The sequence below is a fragment of the Pseudophryne corroboree genome, chromosome 9, assembly GCF_028390025.1.
Source record: "Pseudophryne corroboree isolate aPseCor3 chromosome 9, aPseCor3.hap2, whole genome shotgun sequence".
Taxonomy (NCBI): domain Eukaryota; kingdom Metazoa; phylum Chordata; class Amphibia; order Anura; family Myobatrachidae; genus Pseudophryne; species Pseudophryne corroboree.
The window spans coordinates 260,931,206-260,949,036 of record NC_086452.1 but is presented as its reverse complement, the minus strand read 5'-3'; the positions used below and the strand labels follow the sequence as shown (position 1 = coordinate 260,949,036).

General features: G+C 46.3%; 1 protein-coding gene across 1 annotated transcript in view; it reads right to left on the bottom strand.

Moving 5' to 3' along the window:
* Window positions 1-17,831, bottom strand: part of TMCO1 (transmembrane and coiled-coil domains 1) — a 180,288-nt gene that overhangs the window by 44,539 nt on the left and 117,918 nt on the right. The window contains exon 6 of the mRNA XM_063940255.1: window positions 412-556. Within this exon, the coding sequence (XP_063796325.1) occupies window positions 412-556 (145 nt within the window). The remainder of the gene's footprint in view (window positions 1-411; window positions 557-17,831) is intronic.

Genomic DNA, 17,831 nt, shown 5'->3' with positions numbered 1-17,831 from the left:
CAAATAATAATTGGACCAATTTCTGGTATGAAGCATTGTATTCTACCTGTATACTACATAAGCTACTGTAGGTATAAACAGTACTTTAAGAAGGTAAGAAAAGAAAGTGTGCATAATAATAATAATAATAATAATAAGTAATCTAGTCCGTAGTTTGTCAAAGCCTGTTTTAGTATTTTTTTCTGTTGCGCTTTAAATACATCAAAGCCACCGACAAACCACACAATAGTAAATCCAGCCCACAGTGTATTGGATTACTGTGCAGCCACCAGTTAGGCTGCAGCTTCCAAATCAACAGGAACACTGGTCTGTGAATACTTCTTTAGACTTATGTACAATAATGTATCATATGGCTTTATTAGTGAAGCTCTGCAACAAAAACAAAGTTATTTAGAATAGCTTTCTACGTACCTGACGAATGGACATTGTACAAAGTATGTACAGGAATATAAAGGAGCAATCTGTATAATCCTCCCCCAACAAGTTTCGATGAGACAGTCCTTGAATATAGGAGAGGGGAACAAATGGCAATTTTGCTACAACCCGTCCATCGAAACTGGATAAAAGACATAATTTAACTGTTAATTCGCCTCCAAAATGTGAATGTTTTGTAAAGGTATGTCAATTAAATACAGTACACAAGGGGGGCACACATTATTCAGGAGGGGGAAAAAAAATCATACTGGCAAATAATGGTAAAAAAATTAGATTAGAAATGGCATTGCATGTTTTGTGTTTTGGACAATAATATGCAACTAAAGAATACAGTTACAATATTCAGATATCCTATTATATCTGCCCAGGGATAGCTTTCAACCAATTTTAGTTTATTTGGATGCATACTTTCAAGACTGTATACAAAATGAACCAGCTTTTCGGAAGGATACAACTACCTTGATAAATACATTTGAACAGATTACTTCATTCCTTGAACTGTCTTCTATGTTGTGTAGATGTTGTGAATCTGTACATATGTATTCCACAGTATTGACATTTAGCGGCCACTAGGCATTTTATTTACAACAATCAGATCTACAAGAAAGTAAGCTTCTCCCTTCTAAAAGTAAGCTTCTTTTCGGAGCCATTAGAATTGATGTTAAAAGAAAAAAAAAAAAGAAAAAAATTATATATATATATAGCAACTTTAAACACATGCCATCGATTAAAGCCCCATACATTAGCTAAAACTGGTTATATTGAAATTTTTCCCTAACAGGAAGTGATGTCATCAATCACTTGGCCATGTGCTAGGTTCCCATTCTCTGCAGGTATAAATTGAGCTCCCTAGCTCACTGACCTTATCCCCATGATGAAGTCTGAATATTGACGAAACGCGTTGGGACTGCTGTACCTGAACCTCCTATAAGGACAGATAAGCCTAATATATATTTATTTCTTGTACGTTTGCATTGTTACTATTTGTATGGTCTATATGAAAAATATTTGACATACCAGTTTTCCATGTGGACAGATAAGCCTGACTGAATTTTATATATTGTACGCTCACACTTCTACCATTTGTTTTTATGTGTTGTATTAAAATTTGTAAAAACCTTTTATCCCTGGCTGTGGATTTTAAATTATGGGATTTGTTCATCCCTATAAGGTTTTTTATATACAACCATATTTTTGCTGATTAATGGTATAAAAACGGTACGCGCTATGTCATATTTCCTTTATCTCTTTTATGTACCAATATTGGTCTCGTGACCGAAGAGAAATACGTGTCCCAGATAAGTAGTGTCCACTTTTCCTTTCACATTGGGTATACACTATATTTATTTATCTAGACACTAGAAGGCGCCCTTATCTCCATTTTTTAAATCTCATTATATGTGTGTGTTCCAAGCACATGTTCTTCTGTTTAAGGTTGCTGCCACTCGTTTTTAAGAGGAGTGTCAATTCATTGAATTAATTTTATATTAATTATAAATTCTCTACCACGTGCTTTGGTAGTGCAATTCCGAGTGTCACCTGGGCGCCTCCGCATCTATTTTGGTTTTGATATATATATATATATATATATATAGATATATATATATATATATACACATACATACATATATACATACATACATACATACATACATACAGGTTGAGTCTCCCTTATCCAAAGGATATGGGATTTTTCCGTATTTTGGAATAAGTGCATACCATAATGAGATATCATGGTGATGGGACCTAAATCTAAGCACAGGATGCATTTATATTACATATACACCTTATACACACAGCCTGAAGGTAATTTTAGCCAATATTTTTTATAACTTTGTGCATTAAACAAAGTGTGTCTACATTCACACAATTCATTTATGTTTCATATACACCTTATACACACAGCCTGAAGGTCATTTAATACAATATTTTTAATAACTTTGTGTATTAAACAAAGTTTGTGTACATTGAGCCATCAAAAAACAAAGGTTTTACTATCTCCCTCTCCCTCAAAAAAGTCTGTATTTCGGAATATTCGGATATGGGATACTCAACACACATACATATATATATATATATATATATATATATATATATATATATATATATATATATATATATATATATTTTTTTTTTTTTTTTGGCAGGAATTTCTGTTTTCATATGTGGCCCCATTGTACGCCCATGCCTGCATATGCTCAATACTGAGCTTGAGGTGCTTTTTATTAAACCACATATCAAGAACAATATTTATACTAAAAGTACACAGATGCCCTTTTGGTACTGTGGACAGGCACTAGTAAAACCATTTTACAAAATGATGCAAATACACAATTTTACAAGGCTGTCTGTAACATTCACATATTCAACCAATGACACAACACTAAGTTATCTTGACATACAAATCCCTAAAATAGGCACATCTGTTAAAACTTTGTTATATCCTAAACCCACAGATAAGAACCTACCTAAGCAGACAGCTTCCAACCTAAGAGTTTGAAGAATGGTCTACCAGACTCCCAATGTGAGAGTTCCAAGAATTAGAAGTAATCCTAATGAATGCATTATTGAGATTAACAACATGATGGAGAAATGTATTCAAAGGTATAATCTAAAAACAAATTAGAACACAATAAAAACAAGGTCTTCACAATGCCAAGAGACTACACTGACAAAATGAGTTAGAGATGTCATTGACATGTGAGATGAACTAGATAGTACACCGATCTAGCAAGGATTGACTTGCCTGCACAGTCTATCTTTTCTTGCGATGCCGACCTGGCGGGACCGCGCATTGGGATCGCAAGGTGACTTTCACCTTGCGATCTGCACTAACTTTTCTTGCGATTTTGACTATATAGTCAAAATCGAAAGAAACTATCTCACCGTGTGTACACACGCTTACAGTGCTTGGATTGCAGTGCTTCTTAGATCAATGAAGATGTGTGGATACAATGTGTAAATCAATGTAGATCAATGTGTAAATGTAGCAATAAAGTGACTAGAATCTGCTGCTCTATTTTGTGAACTCTATAGCTATAAAATCTACAAAAATTTTTTTATGTAAAATTAATTTATACTTTAGCTATTTTGCTCTTTAGACAGCAGACTAGAAACAGGTAGTTTAGGCTGATCACTTATCTGCATGGACAAGCATCTTGGCTTAATTAGAAAGAAAACTGAACAGACTTCCTTCCCAACAGCATGCTCCTTTAAATAGAAACAGGACACGCCCATTAAAAGATTCCCTGCCTTGACAGTAAAGCGATTCCTCCAGAGTGGTGCTGTGAGATACACTTAAAGCAGCTTTTCCTAAAACAGTGCGTTAGCTGGTGCTTGTGGTCTCAGAGCTCATTAACACTCATTTTCCTAATCATCAAGACATGCAGAACAATTGGCTTTCCTTAAAGGCTTATAGTAAACCTGGCAGTTTATTCAGGAAGGAAGGGTGGTCATTTTTGATCACATGCACAATGAAAACGAGATTTATGGTAAGAACTTATCGTTGTTAAATCTCTTTCTGCGAGGTACACTGGGCTCCACAGGGAATGACATTGGGGTGTAGAGTAGGATCTTGATCCAAGGCACCAAAAGGCTCAAAGCTTTGACTGTTCCCAGAATGCATAGTGCAGCCTCTTCTATAACCCTGCCTCCATGCACAGGAGCTCAGTTTTTGTTAACCAGTCCAATGCAGTAGCAGGCAAAAGAGAAGACAACTATTAGTAGCCACATACAGATGGATCCATGTTTATCTTGACCTTCAATAGGATTAACTGAGACTGGGCAGTCGGACTTAATACCATGCTGTATTGTTCTCTGTATTGTATTGCAGCTGAGAACAATAGATGAAGGGTTTATGTTAATAAACCATGTTGTGCCTAGGCGCAGCAAACTTGCCAAGATAACCATGGACCCATCTGTACACTACATTCTCACGACAGGAGAAAGTGTCAGATGCCATACCAACCCAAAGAAGCCAAGTGCGTCAGGGTGGGCGCCCTGTGGAGCCCAGTGTACCTCGCAGAAAGATTTATCAACCGCAAGTTCTTACCATAAATCTCGTTTTCTGCTGCGGGGTACACTGGGCTCCACAGGGAATGGCATCGGGATGTCCTAAAGCAGTTCCTTATGGGAGGGGACGCACTGTAGCGGGCACAAGAACCCGGCGTCCAAAGGAAGCATCCTGGGAGGAAGTATCAAAGGCATAAAACCTTATGAACGTGTTCACTGAGGACAACGTAGCCTCCTTGCACAATTGTTCAAGGGTCGCACCACGGCGGGCCGCCCAAGAAGGTCCAACCAACCGAGTAGAATGGGCCTTTATGATAGCAGGAGCTGGAAGGCCAGCCTGTACATAAGCATGTGCAATCACCATTCTAATCCATATGGCTAGGGTCTGCGTGTGAGCAGGCCAGTCACGTTTGTGAAAACCAAACAGAACAAAGAGAATCCGACTTCCTGATGGAGGCAGCTCTTCACGTAGATATGGAGAGCCCGTACCACATCCAAAGACCGCTCTTTGGAAGACAATTCAGGAGAGGCAAAGGCCGGAACCATAATCTTCTGATTAAGGTGGAAAGAAGACACCACCTTAGGTAAATACACGGGACGTGTTCTAAGAACCGCCCAATCACGGTGAAAAATCAGATATGGTGACCTACAAGATAAGGCATCCAAATCCGACACCCGTCTAGCCGAGGCAATAGCCAGCAGAAACACCACCTTAAGAGAAAGCCACTTAAGGTCTGCAGATTCAAGCGGCTCAAACGGAGACCCTTGCAACGCCTCCAAAACCACCGACAAGTCCCAAGGGACCACAGGCGGGACTTAGGGAGGTTGAATCCACAACACACCCTGAGTGAACATATTTACATCAGGTAACGTCGCAATGTTTCTCTGGAACCATACGGACAAGGCAGAAATATGAACCTTGATGGAGGCCAGACGAAGGCCCAAGTCCAGGCCCTGTTGTAGAAAGGCCAAAAGTTTGGCCGTACTAAACTTGTAAGCGTCATGATTGTTAGATGCGCACCAAGCAAAGTAAGAAAACCAGACCCTATGGTAAATCCGAGCAGAAGCCGGTTTCCGGGCCTTCAACATAGTTTGAATGACCGCCTCAGAAAACCCTTTGGCCCTCAAGACGGAAGCTTCAAGAGCCACGCCGTCAAAGCCAACCGGGCTAAATCCTGATAAACACAGGGGCCCTGAACAAGGAGATCTGGGCGCTGTGGAAGTAGAAGGGGACGCTCTATCGAGAGACCCTGAAGGTCTCAATGCCGTCTGGGCCACGTGGGAGCGATCAGAAGCAGGAGTCCTCCTTCTTGCTTGAACTTCCTTAATACTCTGGGCAGGAGTGACACCGGAGGGAACACGTATGGCAGCTGAAAGTTCCAGGGAATTGCCAGTGCGTCCACGAACGCTGCTAGAGGATCCCTTGTCTTTGCTACGAAGACAGGAACCTTGTGATTGTGTCGAGACGCCATCAAGTTCACATCTGGAAGGCCCCACCTGTCCACGAGGAGTTGAAACACTTCTGGATGGAGGCTCCACTCTCCGGCGTGTACATCCCAACGACTGAGAAAGTCCGCTTCCCAGTTTAGGACCCCCGGAATGAATACTGGCGATATGGCTGGCAGATGGCGTTCCGCCAACTGAAGAATCCTTGATACTTCCCTCACTGCCATGGGGCTTCGAGTGCCGCCTTGATTGATGTACGCCACCATGGTGGCGTTGTCAGACTGTAATTGAACAGGTCTGTTCCGTATTAAATGCTGGGCTAAATTCAACGGGTTGAACACTGCCCGCAATTCCAGAATGTTTATCGGGAGGAGAGACTCCTCCTCGGTCCACGACCCTGAAGGGAGTGTTGCTCCAACACCGCGCCCCAACCTCTCATACTGGCATCCGTCATCAGAAGGACCCAGTTGGGATGACCCCTGCTCAATCGTTGGTCCTGAAGCCACAGCTCAGTGACAGACGGACCTCTGGAGACCAGGAGATCATTTGAGACCTGATCTGGTGAGGCAGGCGGTCCCACTTGGCAAGAATCAGCTTCTGCAGAGGGCGGGAATGGAATTGAGCGTACTCCACCACGTCAAAAGCCGACACCATGAAACCTAGCACTTGCATTGCCGAATGTATTGACACTTGCGGACGAGATGGGAAGCATCGAATCCTGTCCTGAAGCTTCAGGACTTTCTCCTGAGACAAAAAAAAACCGCTGGTTGGGAGTGTCCAACAACGCCCTCATGTGCACCATGCTCTGAGCAGGGACCAGGGAAGATTTCTTCCAGTTGATGAGCCACAGAAACTGGATAGTCAGATCCAGATGGTGTAAGAGAATTTCTGGGGAATTTGCCAGGATCAACAAGTCGTCCGGGTACGGTAGGATCCTGACCCCTTGACGGTGGAGCACAGCAGTCATTAACGCCATGACCTTGGTGAAGACTCGCAGAGCCGTTCTCAAACCAAAAGGGAACGCGCAAAATTGGTAATGGAGGTTGCCAACCGCAAACCTTAGGTATTGCTGATGCGACATTGCAATGGGAATATGCAGGTAAGCATCCTGTATGTCCAGGGAGACCATATAATCCCCAGGTTCCAATGACAGAATAGAGCGAAGAGTTTCCTATACGAAACTTAGAGACCTTCACAAAATTGTTCAAGGACTTGAGGTTGAGAATGGGCTGGGAAGACCCATTCGGTTTCGGGACTAGGAACAGCGGTGAATAGAACCCCTTGCCTCTCTGAGCCAGAGGCACCTGTGCTACCACTCCTGTGTCCAGGAGGGACTGTACCACCGAATGAAAAGTTTTTGCCTTCACCTGATCCGAAGGGACGTCTGTAAGGCAAAAATCGATGAGGGGGATGATTTTTGAAGTATACGGCGTAACCTCGAGTGACGACTTCCCGTACCCAGGCATCGGAAGTGGTCTTCAACCATTCCTGGGTATACCTTTGAAGTCAACCCCATCATGCAGCAGGCTGACAGGCAGCCCAGGCCCGTTTGGGCTTATTGGGTTTGGAAGTGCGAGCCTGTTTCGGGTACGCCTGACCCTTTGCTTTCCCTGAAGGATTAAAGGAGCGAAAGGAAGTACTCTTAGCCTTCGGTACCAAAGGAGCAGTACTAGGTAGACAAGCTGTTCTAGCAGAAGCTAAGTCAGCCACAATCTTGTTGAGGTCTTCTCCGAAAAGGATGTCTCCCTTAAAAGGGAGTACCTCCAGGGTTTTCTTAGAGTCCAGATCCATGGACCAGGACTGCAACCATAGAATCCGGCGAGCCAGTATGGACGTAGTAGAAGCCTTGGCCGCCAGAATACCGGCATCAGAAGCCGCCTCTTTAATGTAATGAGAAGCTGTGACAATATACGATAAGCATTGACTAGCATGATCAGAAGCGTTGGAAGACATCTCAGCTTCCAACTCCTGAGCCCACGCTTCAATAGCCCCTGCAGCCCATGTCGCTGCAATGGTGGGCCGATGTGCAGCACCTGCTAAGGTGTAAATCGCCTTTAAACAACTCTCCACACGCTTATCAGTCGGTTCTTTCAAAGACATGATGGTAGTTACTGGCAGAGCAGAGGATACCACTAGCCGCGCCACCTGCGAATCCACTGGCAGGGGTGTTTCCCAATTTTTACTTAGTTCTGCAGCAAGGGGATAGCGAGCCAGCATCTTCTTGTGAGGCGTGAATTTCTTTCCTGGATTTTCCCAGGACTCCTGACGTATGTCAACTAAATGATCAAAATGAGGTAAAACTTGTTTAACCACTTTCTGAAGTTTAAATCTGTCCAGTTTCTTAGGGGCAGCATCAGGCTCCGGGTAACCAGTAATCTGAAGAATGAGCCTGATAGCCTCCAACAAGTCAAGAACATCCATCTGTGAAACAGATTCCGCATCAGAAGCGTCCGGATCAGAATCTGTGGGGTCAGTATAAACGCCATCCTCATCAGACGAGGTGTCTGGGACGTTGGTGGATTGTGAGGAAGTAATGGCCCACTTAGAGGACCCCTTGGTCTTAGGCGGGCGAGGGTTAGACTTCTGAGTAGTCAGTGATTGGTTCAATTGCTGTAACTGAGCAGACAGTTAATCTGCCCAAGGCGGGTTAACCGCGGGGACCATAAGCGGTTGTACCGGCACAGGAGGTCCCATAGGGGGCGTTAATCTAGTTACCAGCGTATTCAAAAGCGTGGAGAAAGTAGCCCAAGGCGGGTCATTTTGAACCGCTGTTGCAATGATCCCACTGGGGGGTAAGGAGCCCCCAGAACCTGAACCCTCAGCTGCTATATTTTCCTCAAATGAGTCTGCAGCGTCATCACCACACAATGTGGTATCAGCCCCAGCTCCGTTGCCCCTTGTAGCTGACATATCCAAAAGCTCAATGCAGGGCAACCCAGTACAATATCAGAAGCACACTACCTGATAAAAACCCCTCGTGTACAGCACAAACAGGGAATTCAAGAGGTATATGGCGACTAAAAATCACAGAGAAAAATGCACACCAAGTATATCTTGTAAAACACCTATATTAAATGATAAACCTGACGCACTTAGCCCCCTCAGGTTATAGAATATAGGGATAGCAATCTGAATGAGATACACGAAATGGAGGTCACACAGCAGCTATATGCGCACACACACAATCACATTACAAAAATTATGACATGCAACAAAACTGCACTGGACTAGCAATACAAAGTAGTACTAAGTATAGCTATACAGTCAATAGATATAACAATGCACAGTAAAAGACTGGATGTATATCACAGGGTACTTGTACTAAATAACCCTGACTAAATGTACTCTCTCTTAACCAACACCGTCAGCAGACATGTAGAATACTTAAGTGTCCTGTAAAATGCACAGCGCTGACATGCAGGCGGCTTTACAGAGGAAGATTTGCCCAAACAGTCCCAGGATCAGCTCAGCTTGTCCTAATGGCACCCAAACGCTGACAGGGAGTGAGGGAGAGAGAGAGATATGCAGCTCCAGGGCGGGAACATCTACTCTACATGGCATCCTGGGGCTGGGGGAAGGGCTTCAGGTCAAAGCCTTATCCCCCTGCTGGACTTCACCACCGGGTACTGTGGGCTTATAAAAACGGTTTATGAGAGGAAACCGACCTGTGCCCTTTCCCTGGTGGTCTAGTGGGTTCCCTGTACTGCCAGTGTCCACGCAAGCGCACGCAGCCCGCTGAGGGGACCCACTTACCTCCTCCCTGAGTGCGGCCACGCGATCCAGGAGAACAGCGGTAGTGTGTGTGTGACTAACTGGAAGAAACCGGAGCCTCTGCTGTAAGTACCCGACAACCAGGGCGCGGGAGTATACATCGCCGCTGGGGGAGGTGATGGAGCTGCAGCAGATGTCTGACATCTAACACAGTCAGTGTCTCTGCTGCAGCCCTTGTAGTCTTCATTTTTCATTAAAAGCTTCTTCTCAGGGCTGCTGGAGCAGCCCCCCTGTTGTATGCCTGCTTACTGTATGGCACCAATCACAAAACTGAGCTCCTGTGCACGGAGGTGGGGTTATAGAGGAGGCGGCGCTATGCATTCTGGGAACAGTCCAAGCTTTGAGCCTGTTGGTGCCTCGGATCAAGATCCTACTCTACACCCCAATGTCATTCCCTGTGGAGCCCAGTGTACCCCGCAGCAGAAATAAATATTAACTACTGCATTCTAGAGCCCATCAGAAGTAATGCCCACAATTCCAGACACATACTGCTTAGCAACACTAAATGCAGAAACTATCATATTAATATAATTATATTACATATTTAATCATTATGTACAGCTGTAAGTATGCCCCTGGTCTTTGGAGGAACTACCTCTCTCCATCACATGTCAAGGCCACAGCACAACTCAGACAACTCCTCATTATCTATATATAATACCTGTGGTTAACCATTTATTTTTTTCAAACTTACTGAGTGTAATTCCTTTTTATTATGACATGGCTGTCTTTATGTACTGCCAAACTTTTTGCAATAAGGCAGAGTAGATCCCACAAAACCCAGTCATCCATGTCTGAAAAACACCCAACCACGCAGCCCATATAAACCACAAATCATGTCACGTCACAGCTGAGACTATTATTTTTATAGCACTTTTCTCCCAGCAGGACTCAAAGTGCTTTAGATTTGCACTCTGGCACTTTAAGAGTTTGAGAGTGTGGGCTGGCTCCTCCCTCTATGACCCTCCTACTAGACTCAGTCTAGAAACTGTGCCAGAGGAGACGACATACTTCGAGAAGGAAATACAGATACTGGCAAGATTCATACCATCTCACACAACAAGGCAAATCCGGCCAACATGTCGGATAAATTCCGCAACAGCTGAAACAGTACTAAAACAGCAAATTACGCAGAACTTACCTAGGAACCAGGCAGTACTGAACAAAATAACCACTGCAGGAAAAACGAAGCGCTGGGCTTGCGCCCAGCATCCTCTACGGACTACGATAACGAGTTTTATGGTAAGAACTTACCCTTGTTAAAACTCTTTCTGCGAGGTACACTGGGCTCCACAAGGCTGGACAATGGGGTGTAGAGTAGGATCTTGATCCGAGACACCAACAGGCTCAAAGCTTTGACTGTTCCCAGAATGCACAGCGCCGCCTCCTATATCACCCCGCCTCCCAGCACAGGAGCTCAGTTTAGTTAACCAGCCCAATGCAGTAGCAGGAAAAGAGACGACAACGGTTAGTAGCCACATACACCACTCTCACGACAAGAAAAGGGTCAGCGGCTAATGCCATATCAACCCAAAGAAGCTAAGTGCGTCAGGGTTGGCGGTTGGCGCCTTGTGGAGCCCAGTGTACCTCGCAGAAAGAGTTTTAACAAGGGTAAGTTCTTACCATAAAACTCGTTTTCTGCTGCGGGGTACACTGGGCTCCACAAGTCTGGACAATGGGGATGTCCTAAAGCAGTTCCTTATGGGAGGGGACGCACTGTAGCGGGCACAAGAACCCGGCGTCCAAAGGAAGCATCCTGGGAAGCGGCAGTATCGAAGGCATAGAACCTTATGAACGTGTTCCCGGAGGACCATGTAGCCGCCTTGCACAATTGATCAAGGGTCGCACCACGTTGGGCCGCCCAAGAAGGTCCAACAGACCGAGTAGAATGGGCCGTAATGTGAACAGGAGCTGACAGACCAGCCTTCACATGAGCATGCGCAATCACCATTCTAATCCACCTGGCCAGGGTCTGCTTGTGAGCAGGCCAGCCACGTTTGTGAAATCCAAACAAAACAAAGAGAGAATCAGACTTCCGAATAGAAGCAGTTCTCTTCACATAGATACGGAGAGCCCGTACCACATCCAAAGACCGCTCTTTGGGAGACAAATCAGGAGAGGAGAGACAAGGGCCGGAACCACAATCTCCTGATTAAGGTGGAACAAAGAAACCACCTTAGGTAAATATCCGGGACGAGTCCTAAGAACCGCCCGGTCACGGTGAAAAATCAGATATGGGGAACTACAAGACAAGGCACCCAAATCCGACTCTCTTCTAGCAGAGGCAATAGCCAGCAAGAACACTACCTTAAGGGAAAGCCACTTAAGGTCAGCTGAACCAAGAGGTTCAAATGGTGGCTCCTGCAACGCCTCCAAAACCACCGACAAGTCCCAAGGAGCCACAGGAGGGACATAGGGAGGTTGGATACGCAACACACCCTGAGTGAAAGTATGAACATCAGGTAAAGTCGCAGTTTTTCTCTGAAACCACACCGACAAGGCAGAAATATGAACCTTGAGGGAGGCCAGACGCAGGCCTAAATCTAGGCACTGCTGTAGAAAAGCCAAAAGTTTGGCTGTACTAAACTTGGAAGCGTCATAATGGTTAGATGCGCACCAAACAAAGTAGGAATGCCAGACCCGATGGTAAATCCGAGCAGAGGCCAGTTTCCGGGCCCGCAACATAGTTTTAATGACCTCTTCAGAAAAACCCTTAGCTCTTAAGACGGAAGCTTCAAGAGCCACGCCGTCAAAGACAGCCGGGCTAGATCCTGGTAGACACAGGGGCCCTGAACGAGGAGGTATGGGTGTTGTGGAAGTAGAAGTGGACGCTCTGACGATAGGCCTTGCAGGTCTGAGAACCAGTGCCGTCTGGGCCACGCCGGAGCTATGAGAAGCAGATTTCCTTTTTCTTGCTTGAACTTCCGAATTACCCTGGGCAGGAGTGAGCCGAAACCTCCACGGCACTGCCAGCGCATCCACGAATGCTGCTTGAGGATCCCTTGTCCTTGCTCCGAAGACCGGAACCTTGTGATTGTGTCGAGACGCCATCAGATCCACATCTGGACGACCCCACCTTTCCACAAGGAGTTGAAACACTTCTGGATGGAGGCCCCACTCGCCGGCATTCACGTCCTGACGACTGAGAAAGTCAGCTTCCCAATTCAGGACTCCCGGAATGAATATTGCCGGTAGATGGCGTTCTGCCCACTGTAGAATCCGTGAGGCTTCCTTCATTGCCAAACGGCTTTGAGTGCCGCCTTGATGATTTATGTAAGCCACTGTGGTGGCGCTGTCCGACTGTACTTACCAAAATAATGTTATCCCAATTTTACTTCTGCCACTAGTTACCTGCTATTGTGTGTTTTTTTTTCCCTTCAATAGCTCGCTTCCACCCCACCATGTGTTTTTCCTGAAATGTTTACCTCCACTGATTGCACACCTTTCCATTGTGCCCTACATGCAGGGTACATCATACTACTACATAAGCATCAGTTTTCCCATATATGAACTTGGCCCTTGTATGGCTCACCTCCCACAGTGTAACCTTCAAAGTGCGCCCAACATGGCTGCCCCATATGGTACACTTGTGGATGGGATGAAAAATACATGGACCTTGTGGTTTTGTTGGAACCCTACTCTAAACTGTAGGACTCTGAAATCACCCCCATTTTGTGTCATCTCTTCTAGGGGTGGACTATTCCACCCTGGGTAAGCCTACGCTGAGCGCCCAAGATGGCTGCCGCACTTGGTACCTGTGAGGGTGGAATACACAACCCTTGGAAGTTATTACCCAAAATGCCTACACCAATCCTGCATTATGCTTTGTGTGTGCTTAAGCTTTTCCTTTATGTCTGTGTGGCTTATCTATTGTTGTATTACTTAAATCCTCTGTATCATGTGTATTGTTTTTGATGTCTGTAAAGCGCCTTGAGTCCTGTTGGAGAAAGAGCACTATATAAATAAAATTATTATTATTATTATTATTATTATTATTTGAACAGGACGGTTCTGAATCAAATGCTGGGCTAGGTTCAATGCATTAAAGACCGCCCGCAATTCCAGAATGTTGATCGAGAGGAGAGATTCCTCTTTAGTCTACCGACCCTGCAAGGAGTGCTGCTCCAGCACCGTGCCCCAACCTCTTAGACTGGCATCTGTCGTCAACAGGACCCAGTTGGATATCCAGAAGGGACGGCCTCTGCACAATTGTCGGTCCTGGAGCCACCAGAGCTGCGACAGACGGACCTCCGGAGTCAGAGATAATTTGAGACCTGATCCGGTGAGGCAGGCCGTCCCACTTGGCTAGAATCAGCTTCTGGAGGGGGCGAGAATGGAATTGAGCATACTCCACCATGTCGAATGCTGACACCATGAGGCCCAGCACCTGCATTGCCGAATGTATCGACACTTGCGGACGAGAAAGGAAGCAACGAATCCTGTCCTGAAGTTTCAGGACTTTCTCCTGAGACAAGAACAACCTCTGGTTGTGAGTGTCCAACAGCGCTCCCAGATGCACCATGCTCTGAGCAGGGACCAGGGAGGATTTCTTCCAGTTGATGAGCCACCCGTGGGCTTGTAGAAACCGGACCGTCATATCCAGATGACGCAGGAGAAGATCTGGGGAATTTGCCAGGATTAACAAGTCGTCCAGATACGGCAGTATCCCGACTCCTTGACAGCGGAGTACCACCGTCATCACCGCCATAACTTTGGTGAAGACTCGCGGAGCCGTTGTTAAACCAAAAGGTAACGCCTGAAACTGGTAATGGAGGTTGCCAATAGCGAACCTCAGGTATTGTTGATGTGACACTGCTATAGGAATATGCAGGTAAGCATCCTGTATGTCCAGGAAGACCATGTAGTCCCCAGGTTCCAAGGCCAGAACTATAGAGCGAAGGGTTTCCATATGGAACTTGGAAACCTTCACAAACTTGTTCAGTGCCTTGAGGTTGAGAATGTGCCAGGAGGACCCATTCGGCTTCGGGACTAGAAACAGCGGAGAATAGTACCCCCGGCCCCTCTGAGCAAGAGGCACCTGTACTACAACTCCTGTATCCAGGAGGGTCTGTACCACCGAATGCAGAGTGTTTGCCTTTGTCTGGTCCGACGGGACGTCTGTCTGGCAAAATCGATAAGGGGGGTCGGTTTTTGAAGGCTATGGCGTAACCTCGAGTGACGACTTCCCGTACCCAGGCATATGAAGTGGTCTTCAACCATTCCTGGGTATACCCTAGAAGCCGGCCCCCCACACTGGGATCCCCCAGGGGGAGGCCCGCCCCGTCATGCGGCAGGCTTATCGGTCTTGGCTGCTGGCTGACGGGCAGCCCAGGCTCTTTCGGGCTTCGGCTTATCAGGTTTGGAAGTGCGGGCCTGCTTATGGTATGCCTGACCTTTTGCTTTACCTGAAGGACGAAAGGAGCGAAAGGACGTGCCTTTGGCCTTCGACACAGAGGGAGCTGTATTAGGCAGACAGGCAGTTTTGGCAGTAGCCAAGTCAGCCACTATCTTATTTAAGTCCTCCCCAAACAGAATATCCCACTTGAAAGGGAGTACCTCCAGGGTTTTTCTAGAGTCCACATCCACAGACCAGGATCTCAGCCACAATATCCTGCGAGCCAGGACTGACGTAGTAGAGGCCTTGGCTGCTAGGATACCGCCATCAGAAGCCGCCTCTTTAATATAGCGAGAAGCTGTGACAATATATGACAAGCATTGTCTAGCATGGTCAGAGGAGATTTCAGCTTCTAACTCCAAAGCCCATGCTTCAATAGCCTCTGCCGCCCATGTAGCTGCAATAGTGGGCCTTTGTGCAGCACCCGTGAGGGTGTAAATCGCTTTTAGACAACCCTCGACACGTTTATCCGTAGGCTCTTTTAGAGACGTGACGGTAGTGACAGGTAGAGCGGAGGAAACCACCATCCTAGCCACATGCGAGTCTACTGGAGGAGGCGTTTCCCAATTCTTAAACACCTCTGGCGCGAGGGGATAGCGAGCCAGTATCTTCTTTTGAGGCACAAACTTCGTACCTGGGCTTTGCCAGGGTTCCTGACGTATATCCACTAGGTGGTCAGAGTGAGGTAAAACTTGTTTAATCACTTTCTGAACGCTTGAACCTATCTGGTTTCTTAGGAGGAACGGATGGCTCGGGATCATCCGTAATCTGCAGAATTAATTTAATAGCCTCCAAAAGATCAGGAACATCCACATGTGAACTACCCTCCCCATCAGCCGTATCTGAGTCAGAACCTGTGGGGTCAGTGTATGTGCCGTCTTCATCAGACGAGGTGTCAGTGACAGCAGTGGATTGTGAGGAGACGAGCGCTCGCTTAGAGGACCTCTTGGACATAGGCGAGCGTTGGTCAGACTTTTTAGTAGTCAGGGACTGGTTCAACTTCTTTAACTGAGCAGATAAATCGTCCGCCGTTAGCTGCAGGGACCACATACGGTTGTACCGGCATTGGGGGTCCCATAGGGGGTGTTCGTTTTTGAACTAGCGTTTGCAGAAGCGTGGAAAAAGCGGCCCACGGAGGGTCAGTATGTGCCTCTGTTGCCACAGTCCCACTGGGGGGCAAGGAGCCCACAGAACCAGAGCCCACAGCTGCTATATTCTCCCCATATGTGCCTGTGGCTTCAGCAACACCAGCAGTGTGTTCCGCCCCAGAACCGTTATCCTCAGAAGCAGACATGATATAACTTGCAGTATGAGTTAACACAGTACAATTATTAGCAGCACTATATCCCTAAACCCAAACCCCTGCGCAGTGTAGTCAGCACCAGCAGAGATAAAGGAGAGATATGGTGACTAAATCACAGAGAAAAAATAAGAATTTACTTACCGATAATTCTATTTCTCGGAGTCCGTAGTGGATGCTGGGGTTCCTGAAAGGACCATGGGGAATAGCGGCTCCGCAGGAGACAGGGCACAAAAAGTAAAGCTTTTCCATATCAGGTGGTGTGCACTGGCTCCTCCCCCTATGACCCTCCTCCAGACTCCAGTTAGGTTCTGTGCCCGGACGAGCGTACACAATAAGGGAGGATTTTGAATCCCGGGTAAGACTCATACCAGCCACACCAATCACACCGTACAACTTGTGATCTAAACCCAGTTAACAGTATGATAACAAAGGGAGCCTCTGAAAGACGGCTTCCTACAACAATAACCCGATTTTTGTAACAATAACTATGTACAAGTATTGCAGAATAATCCGCACTTGGGATGGGCGCCCAGCATCCACTACGGACTCCGAGAAATAGAATTATCGGTAAGTAAATTCTTATTTTCTCTATCGTCCTAGTGGATGCTGGGGTTCCTGAAAGGACCATGGGGATTATACCAAAGCTCCCAAACGGGCGGGAGAGTGCGGATGACTCTGCAGCACCGAATGAGAGAACTCCAGGTCCTCTTTTTGCCAGGGTATCAAATTTGTAAAATTTTACAAACGTGTTCTCCCCCGACCACGTAGCTGCTCGGCAGAGTTGTAATGCCGAGACCCCTCGGGCAGCCGCCCAAGATGAGCCCACCTTCCTTGTGGAATGGGCATTTACATATTTTTTGCTGTGGCAAGCCTGCCACAGAATGTGCAAGCTGAATTGTACTACAAATCCAACGAGCAATAGTCTGCTTAGAAGCAGGAGCACCCAGCTTGTTGGGTGCATACAGGATAAACAGCAAGTCAGATTTCCTGACTCCAGCCGACCTGGAAACTATATTTTCAGGGTCCTGACAACATCCAGCAACTTGGAGTCCTCCAAGTCCCTAGTAGCCGCAGGCACCACAATAAGCTGGTTCAGGTGAAACGCTGATACCACCTTAGGGAGAAACTGGGGACGAGTCCACAGCTTTGCTCTGTCCGAATGGACAATCAGATATGGCTTTGTGAGATAAAGCCGCCAATTCTGACACTCGCCTGGCCGAGGCCAGGACCAACAGCATGGTCACTTTCCATGTGAGATATATCAAATCCACAGATTTGAGTTGTTTAAAACAATGTGATTTTAGGAATCCCAAACTACGTTGAGATCGCCCAGTGCCACTGGAGACATCAAAAAGGGGTTGTATATGCAGTACTCCCGTAACAACTTCTGGACTTCAGGAACTGAAGCCAATTTCTTTCTGGAAGAAAATCGACCGGTCGAAATTTGAACCTTAATGGACCCCAATTTGA